Source organism: Gekko japonicus, unplaced genomic scaffold, assembly GCF_001447785.1.
Source record: "Gekko japonicus isolate JY-2015 unplaced genomic scaffold, Gekko_japonicus_V1.1 scaffold1462, whole genome shotgun sequence".
Classification (NCBI taxonomy): Eukaryota; Metazoa; Chordata; class Lepidosauria; order Squamata; family Gekkonidae; genus Gekko; species Gekko japonicus.
The window spans coordinates 143,641-152,964 of record NW_015169821.1 but is presented as its reverse complement, the minus strand read 5'-3'; the positions used below and the strand labels follow the sequence as shown (position 1 = coordinate 152,964).

At 42.7% G+C, this 9,324-nt stretch overlaps 1 protein-coding gene across 1 annotated transcript in view; it reads right to left on the bottom strand.

Annotated features, from left to right (window-relative positions):
* Nucleotides 1–9,324, bottom strand: part of THBS4 (thrombospondin 4) — a 59,045-nt gene that overhangs the window by 10,050 nt on the left and 39,671 nt on the right. The window contains exons 10-15 of the mRNA XM_015417204.1: nt 8,460–8,612; nt 5,481–5,585; nt 5,199–5,306; nt 4,048–4,207; nt 1,427–1,545; nt 301–353 (exon numbers count right to left, since the gene is read on the bottom strand). Coding sequence (XP_015272690.1) covers nt 301–353; nt 1,427–1,545; nt 4,048–4,207; nt 5,199–5,306; nt 5,481–5,585; nt 8,460–8,612 — 698 coding nt within the window. The remainder of the gene's footprint in view (nt 1–300; nt 354–1,426; nt 1,546–4,047; nt 4,208–5,198; nt 5,307–5,480; nt 5,586–8,459; nt 8,613–9,324) is intronic.

The window sequence follows — 9,324 nt, the reverse complement described above, 5'->3', positions numbered from 1 at the left end:
CACAGTTTTCATTGTACAGCTGCACAAAATAACATTGCAATATTGTGTATCACTGGAAGGTCTTGATTACTTTTCTGAACGTTTATTATTTTCTGGGAAGGGGAAATATAATGTTATATTAGCTCAAATAATGGATACAATGGTTTGAATAGAAGGCAAAGTTAAATTTGACTCTGGAAGATATAAGAGACACTCCAATGAAAGCAACTGAAGGATGCCAGCTTATGCCAGGGCCAAGCGTGATTGGGCAGTGTTGTCCTTGCAAGCCTCTTATGTACATTAGAGCGAGCATTACTCTACCTGTCTTGATTGGTGTCGCAGGAATCCCCTACCAGGTCATTGTCAATATCTGACTGCGAACAGAAATAGAAAAATGTTACAATATTAAATTGTAGAGAAATCACATTGTTGCAAGACATGTCTTTCAGTAATTTAACAATGCAATGCTAAGTGGAGTTACACTCTTCTAAGTCCACTGAAGTCAATAGGCTCAGAAGGGTGTGACTCTGCTTAGAATGGTGCTGTAAATGAGCAGAGAGGACTATATGGGAAAAGGCAGAATGATGGTTTGTATCTCCACTTACTAGCATATTCATGAATGCATATGGTCTGGATCCCACCTGGATCTGGAATTAAAACACAACTTCCTTTGTCCTTGTAAAGATTCCTTCCCTTTTTTAAGATTGTTAAATGCCCTAATATTTGTTCAGTGAAGAGTTTGAGAGTGGTTCCACACCAGTCAAATGTGGTACTATGATCACCATTCATATAATACGCAGTTAAGATGATGGTTCCGGGAGTGACATCATCACTCTGTTGTTCTCCCATGCCTTCCCTGTTACATTCCCAATTTTCCCAGGAGCCCTTTGCTTGTTTTGGTTTTTGCTGTTTATGGTCTCTTTGAACTACTGTCTCATAATCAGCACAATTTCTCATCTTACCTGAAACCTCCAGGCAGTCTAGCAACAGCTGCCACATTGGCTATATATACTGGGGGGGGGGTGGATTTGATAGGGAGAGGTTGGAGTTGCTAGCTAGAGTTAGCTGTAGCTGAGGTGCTCTCCAGAGACTGGATGCAGGATTACTGAATTTGCTGCTTAACAGGAGTGTGGTGACCAGGGAATAGCGCTATGGCACCATGAAGTAATAGCATAAACCAGCTCACTATTATTATTTTTTTTAAGTCATGGAGGTATATGTCTGCTGATAGCAGTGAAGATTGCGGGGGAAGAGTAATGATCACGAGAGAGCCACCCTCTGTGCGGATGAGAAAATCCAGGAGGAGGCGACTGATTTCTATGATGTAGTATCCAGTGGCATGTGAATTCTTGGTTAAAATTTCTCATACAGCTAAATGCAAGAAGAAGGATGGATAAGGGGGATTTTAAAAGAAATAAAAGTAATAACATTTCCTTCCATCACTCACCTGATTGGGATTGCTTATGTCTGGGCAGCTGTCACAAGCATCACCAACGCCATCACTATCCCTGTCTTCCTGTTCTCGGTTGGGAACCTTTGGACAGTTATCCAAAACGTTCTTAATACCTAAAGAAAATTATGATAGACAACCCATGTTTCTTTTTGATCACTCTACCAGTATGTAAAATGTTTTGGTAGCATACTGGATAGAGTGTTGGACCTGGACTGGACAAATCAAGGTTCTAACCCCCTGTCTGGCCATGAAATTTACTGAGGGACCTCTCTCTCTGCTTCACAGGGTTTTTGTGAAAATAAAACATACGTCACCTTGAGCTTCTCCAAAAAAAGGATGGGATCAGTGTTCCCTCTAAGCTGAATTAGTGTGAGCTAGCTCACAGTTTTTTTAGCCTCCGGCTCACACATTTTTGTCTTAGCTCAGGAAGGATGGCTCCAGAGCAAACTAATTTATGCAGCAGCTAAATCATTGGCTCACAACTTTAACGCCAGTAGCTCACAAAGTAGAATTTTTGCTCACGAGACTCCACAACTTAGAGGGAGCATTGGATGGAATACAAATAAGGTGGTGGGATGGGAATGAAGGCCAAGATCTACAGAGGTCTGAGCAAGCACTTCAGGTTCTTTCCTGATTTTGACTGTAGGCCCTCATGATGTGGTACTCAGCATTGAGGAGAAGAGGTTTGGGGAGCTAGGGAAGGTTGATTTAGGACAGGGAGCTTGAAAATTCCCACCAGACATATGGAAAGATTCCTTTAAATCTTGGACTTCCGGGTTTTGGCACTTTAAAGATGGCCGCGTCTTCTCGCAGCTCCGAGAGATGTGTGCCATGAATCAGAGGATAGGAGAGGGCGCGTTTGTCCATGCTCCCCATGGAGCTCTTGGGAAATGGGCTCCTAGTTAGGGGGCTTCTAGAGAGCCCTTCCTCCAGCCAACAGCTGGCACAGGGGGGCTACTCTCTGCCCCGAAGGTCCTGCCCTGATTCTCAGCATTGGACTCAAAGCGTACACCGGGACAAGCGTATGAAGGTTTGGCAATCTAACTCTGCCTAGCGAGATCCCAGGGAGACCTGCTGGATCGTCCTGAAGACTGATGAGTGAGAAAGTTAAAGCGAGACATCGAAGCCCTGATGCAAAGCCCCCAAATACAAGCGGGAGGAGGGAGGGGAGAGGGGACACCCTACCCTCTAAACGACCTAATGAAGCAGAAACATGACCGGGGGGGGGGGACTGAACATGCAGTGGCATGGATTATAACAGAAGGACTAGAGCAGAGAATTTTTCCAAAAAAATAAGCGTTTACAGACCTTTGAGACTTTGGCAACTTTGTTCGGTAAATGTAAACATCCCCCCAAGATGGCGATCAGAGGCATTGAGGGAGGCGGGACCCAAGCTTTCCTCAGGAAGAAGGAGATCGGAGGGCTAGGTCAGGTGACCTAACCATAGACTCTTCTTACATTTTAAAATCGTCTGCCCTCTGCTGGCTAAAGCGATGTACTGGACGGAATCAGCTGTAAATATTGCTGTATTTTTAAAGGGACAGTGTCTACACCAAGAAGCAGCGAATCTTTGATCATAGAGGAAATTAAGATTGTATGGAGACTTTAAAGTTTAGCTTATATTGGATGGCTGCAAGCAGATTAAAAAGTGATTCCAGAGCAAAGGGCTTGGCTACCCTTACTTCATAAAATCTGCCTGCAAAGTGAATGGTCAGATTCTCCAACCAGCATTCGTTGGAAGCAACAAAAGGAAAGACTCTTATGATCTAAGACAAGCAAGAAAGCAAATGAAAGTCCTGGGGAAAGCGGTTTAATTGGACAGAGCCTGTTAAATTGAAGCTGATAGTGAAAGAAGATTCAACAGAGAAGGAAGAGGATATTTGTGTGATTGCATGGACTGAGGGAACCTTGGAACCCTTGCTCCAAAACGTTAGGTTGGTGGGGGGGGGGGGAAGCGTATAGGGAGATGTCGACGTCTCTCAAGGTCTATATTTTTGCTAATTAGCTATGGAATTATTCTCTGTCTAGCCAGATAAGCTGGTTCTGATAATTGAAACGATGAATGATGATACTACTCATGTCTGAAAGTAATTGTTAAGAGTAACAAATCTTTTTTATAAGCAGTTTGTAACCTTCAACACTTGGGCTTTTAGGGCCTTCTTTTTCTTTCTCCCATAGTTGGTAGTTTTCCCTTCCCTTTTCGTTGTAGTTTTGTAGTTTTTTTAGAAATGCAAATAAAATATATCCCCTTCAGAGGGCCAAAAAGAAAAAGAAAAGAAAAATTCCTTTACATCTTGTGGAAAAACGTATTATGTATCTGCCATGTTGTTCCTCCACAACGGAACAGCACTGACTTTTGTAGACAGAGGTGCAGTGATTCCACCCTCACACTGCAGACTCCAACTTTACCCTGGTTTTGCTCCTCACTGGACCTCTATGAACAAAATTTCAGGACGCTCAATAGGCTGCAATAGGAGGAGGAAGCAGGAAAGTTCAGCTCCACAGAGTTCATTGGTAGCTGGATCACGGCAGTGCCTAAACTTTGATGGGTACGCACACTAGGTGCCTGAGTGTCAAGTTTAGTGTTAAGCAGCTAGACATAACCATTTACACACCATCTCCATCCATGTCATCATCACAGGCATCTCCTTTGCCATCCCCATCTGTGTCTCGCTGGTCATTGTTCAAGACCATACGGCAATTGTCACAAGCATCTCCAAAGATATCCTGGTCACTGTTTTTCTGGTTCACATTAGAAGCAAGGACACAGTTATCCTGAAAAAGAGAAAGGCAGACTGCCTGTGACTCCATCCTTTTCCCACAGCCATAGTGCTCGTGACTCTTTACTGACCTTGCTTTTGCAAATGACATTGTGCTGCTAATGAAAACAACAAAGAACATCGTGACATCTTAAAAGACTAACAAATGTATTGCGGCATACATTTTTGTGGGCCAGAGTCTACATTGTCATTATTACCTAAAAGAAGAAATCATGTTTTGCAATGTGAAACGAAAAAGGCAAACAATTCCAAAGACAGCAATCACATCAGAATGTGCAGTGCAAGTGGATACAGGCTCCAGTCAGAGCCAGTAATGATGTGCTAGCATAGTAATACAAATGGCATGAATAAGGAGAGACGATAACAGTGCAATCTGAAGCAGAGTTACAACCTTCTAAGTCCGTTTAGGTCCAAAGGGGAAGAAGCACAGGTAGGCTGGACAAATAAATACCTGAGCTCCAACTGGATCTTTGGTTGAAACGTTATGAAGCAATGAGAAAACGCAGAACTCTGTTTCATACAGGCTGCTTTTCACTGCCTTCTGTACAACCTTTTTCCACATAAAGTCATGTCACACACATATTGTCAGCAGAAAATGATTTCAAGTTGGGTGCTGATTTAATTGGTTTTAATTTGATATTACTGTAGTGTTGCCAGGCTGCAGCCAGCAATGCCCAAGAGCTATTAGGGGATGGGGACCGGCACGCAGGCATAGAGTTTTTGCAAAATCAGCAGAAATGACATCAGCATACTCCATTCCCCTTCCATTTCCTCCTGCTGGCACTTCAAGAGCCCGTAGGCAACAAACAGTGTTCATGGGAACTCACTATAGCAACCTTATGGATTCATTTTTATCTTATTGCTTTCTAATCTGTATTTTTGAAAAGTCTAGATTTTGAAAGGTCAGTGAGTTGCCAACTGTACGGAAAGAAGAAATAGAAATGGGAAAAGATTATGCCAATTAAATACTGTTTTTCACCAGTTACCTGGTCATTAGGAATGCCATCCCCATCCGCATCATCATCGCAGGCATCTCCAATTCCATCTCCATCAGCATCTTCCTGCCCAGAGTTTGGAACGAATTTGCAGTTGTCCTGGACGGTGGTTGAAGAAGAAGTAAAAGTTGGAATATGCAACTGGCATGCAGAGGGCTGGCCCCATGATCCCCTTTCAATTCCCTTTATTTATGTGTTAATTTATCAAGAGAACTATGGTTTCAAACAGAGGAACTGAAATAATTTCCATTCTCCCCTCCCAAATCTTCTTACCTTCCGGCAGCTTTCAGCTGAGCATGAGAGCTCTTCATCAGGATAACCATCAATATCTACGTCTTTTCCACACACAAAGCCATTACCAGCCCAGCCGATACCACACTGTAAGGAAAAGAATTACAGAATCAACACAGAAGTAAACAGGTGAAGCACAGTAGATGAGCAACCAAGTTGCAAATCATAAACCCTCACATTAGGCTAACCACCCTCTCTGTCCCCATTTGCAATATGGGGACGATAACACTGGCCTACCTTTCAGTACTGTTCTAAGGACCGCAGCGCAATAATGTACACAAAGCATTCTGAAAACTTGATTTTTTTTATATAAGTGCCCAGTACAGTAAAAGCTTTGTTATCTGGCATTCACAGAGAACGGATGTTGCTGGTTAATTAAATGTGCTGAATTTTGCTTTTATCTCTTGTCTAGAAGTAGCCACAGTGGACAAACCCTATGCACTGGGAATGCTGAAGTGAGAGCCCCCATAAATGATTTGGAACCAGGGGTGAGTAGTGTAGAGACCAAGTTTGCAGATGACACAAAATTATTCAGGATGGTAAAAGCCAAGGTTGACTGTGAAGAGCTCCAAGAGAACCTCCACACACTGGGTAGTGGGTGACAATGTGGCAAATGAAGTTCAGTGTTAGTAAGTGTAAGGTGATTCACATTGGGACAAAAAAAATCCCAATGTCAAGTATAGGCCAATGGGGGTCTGAATTTGCTGAGACTGCGAGGGAAAAAGATCTCGGGGTCATAGTGGATAGTTCAATGAAAGTGTCAACCCCAATATGCTGCAGCAGTGAAAAAGGCAAACTCTCTGTTAGGGATTATTAGGAAATGGCCGATATTGTACAGATCTATGGTGTGGCCTCATTTGGAATACTGTGTACAGTTCTGATCACCGTATCTCCAAAAGGACACTGCAGAGCTGGAAAAAGTACAGAGGAGGGCAACAGAGGTGATTAGGGGGTTGGAGCACCTTCCCTATGAGGAAAGGCTGAAGAGTCTGGGACTTTTCGGTCTAGAAAAGAGATGACTAAGGGGGGACATGACAGTAGTTTATAAAATTATGCATGGGGTGGAGAGAGTTAACAAAGAGAACTTTTTTCTCCCTTTCCCAAAATACTAAAACTCAAGGGCATCCAATGAAGTTGATAGGCAGGAGGTTCAGGACGGACAAAAGGAAATACTACTTTACACAGAGAGTGATTAAAATGTAGAATTGGCTGCCAGAGGATGTAGTGATGGCCAAAGGAATAAACAGATTTAAAAGGGTATTAGATAGATTCATGGAGGGTAAGTCTATCAATGGCTACTAGCCTTGGTGACTGAGGAGAACCTCCACACTCAGAGGCAGTCAGCCTCTAAATCCCAGTGCCAGGAGGCAACATCAGGGGAAGGCCTCAGTCTCTATGCCCTGTTGTTGGCCCTCCAGAGGAACTATGTGGGACAGGATGCTTCACTAGATGGACCACTGATTAGATCCAAGTGGGCCGTCCTACACAGTATTTGCTTCTTATTTGTTTATCTATATCTCTCCCTTCCAGTTGCTTTAATATACATACATACATACATACATACATACATACATACATACATACAGCTTCCTAAATGGAATACGAGAGGCTTTTGAAAGTTCAAAATAAACAATGTTTTATTTGGCTTAGAGGAGAAAAGGTCAGGTGGAATCAGGGGTAGGAGACATGAGGTGAACTGATAATAAAACTGATGTAACTTTTTCATAACACTAACTCCAGGTAATTTGTTGCCAACAAGCAAGTGTTTTTGCTATTCAAAAAGGTCTTTTAAAACTTTGAGAAGAGAGGCTTTCTTTTCAGTTTCTGCTTAAACACTCAAGCACAGGTTTCTGAGTTTCACCAGCATGTAAAGTTTAGAAGGCAGGAACATACAACCAAGTTCCCAAAATTCTTCTTTATACACAGACCAGGGATCACTCCTCTTTTCTAGAAGAAGAAGAAGAGATTGGATTTATACCCCGCCCTTCACTACCCAAAGGAGTCTCAGAGCAGCTTACAAGCTCCTTTCCCTTCCCTTCCTCACAAAAAACACCCTGTGAGGCAGGTAGGGCTGAGAGAGCTCTTTCAAGAACTTCTTCTGAGAGAACAGCTCCGAAACAACTTGCAGCTGACCCAAGGACACACCAGCAGCTGCATGGAGGAGTAGGGAATCAAACCCAGTTCTCCCAGATTAGAGTCCGCGCACTTAACCACTACACCAACCTGGCTCTCTATTTCCCTTCTTAACTGGGCAGGGATTACTTCTCTTAATTAGAAGCAATTTCCCTTTTTGGCTTGAGTGGGGATCCTCTCTGATCCTCTCGCTCCTTTTGCCTGCTTCCCAGTCTACAGTCGGTGCTTAACTGTCTCTTCTTCAACTGTCAGTTCTTAACTGACTCTCTACACAGAATTTAATTTGAACAGCCTGTCATTCAAATGTTCTCAGACGCTGTTAGGCATTAGCCCTTGATAGTCTGTCACAGCCACACACACACCCCAAAGATTTGAGGATATTGTGCATGGAGGGTAGAAGCTTACCCTCAGGATGATATGCTAGTTAACCAAGTATTTTGGATATTCAAGTGGTGGACAACAAATATTTTACTGTATCATCATCATCCTAAAAATAAATAAACGAGTCTAAAAATAAAAATCAATAAATCTAAGAATAAAATAAAATATACTCATGCTAAAGACTCAAAACAAGATGTAGCAGTGAGTGAGAAAGGTGGGCTATAACTGAAGTAAATGTTTTTTTTTTAAATGTGCATGCCATGTGTCATCAAGTTGCTTCAAACTTATGGCAACCCTATAAAATAATGACCTCCAAAATGTCCTATCATTAACAGCCTTGCTGGAACTCTGCTTGGGATTGCTCTGAAAATAAGCTTTTTCTGGAGAATGTTAAACTAGGACTCATGACATTCACCGATCTAGAAGCAAGTACAATCAGCATCTTACCACACATGAGATGTCTCCTTGCCTTACTTCAGTGCACTGTGCATAGACACTGCAAGGGTTCAAGGCACGATTCCGGCAGCTTCTTTCAGCCCTGCATCCCCTGACCTGGTCTCCCGTGAACCCAGCTTTGCATGCTCCACAGCGGTAGGAACCCTATCAGGAAAGCAAGCAAGATCAGAAAAGCTACTCAGTTAGTTTATGCCGAGTATGCATAACAGGAGGCCCACCAAGCCAAAATCAGCCCATCAGGCATGTACACTGTCCCCAGCTGGGACTTCATAACCGTGCTGTTTCTGTTGCCTGTTTTTGTCTGGCTGGTGAGCAGTTTTTGGCTTGGAGGGACACAAGCTGGCAGGCCTACCTTATAGTATCCAGGTGAGGGACTGTGTTCACTTGTCATTCTGATAAACTCAGAGCTGCTTCTCATGCAGCATTAGCATTCAGGTACAAGTACAAAAATCACATGCTTATGCAAACTTATAAAAGGAAGCTAGAGTGATGGAGTTACTTGCTCTGATAAGCATGTGCAAGTAAGACTGTGCAAGCAAGATTCAAGTACAGATGTCCTCCAGTTTGAGGGCATATCTATAAGGACAAACAAAATAAGTCTAAGAATAAATAGGCTGCTGCAGAGGAATGAATTACATTTTCTTAACTGCTAATATGTTTTGGCCCAAAGAAGGAAAGGATTTTTTTCCCCCTGGGAAATGGGAGAGAGCATGCAATCCCATGCTGCATGCATAGGTGCAGTTAAGAAAGCCTTAAATTAAGTCTGCACCAAAAAAGTAGCCTATATGTTTGATTATGTATTAAGATCTGTAAAAAAAAAGAATATGTAAATCTGGCTCACAATAAATGCAGCATA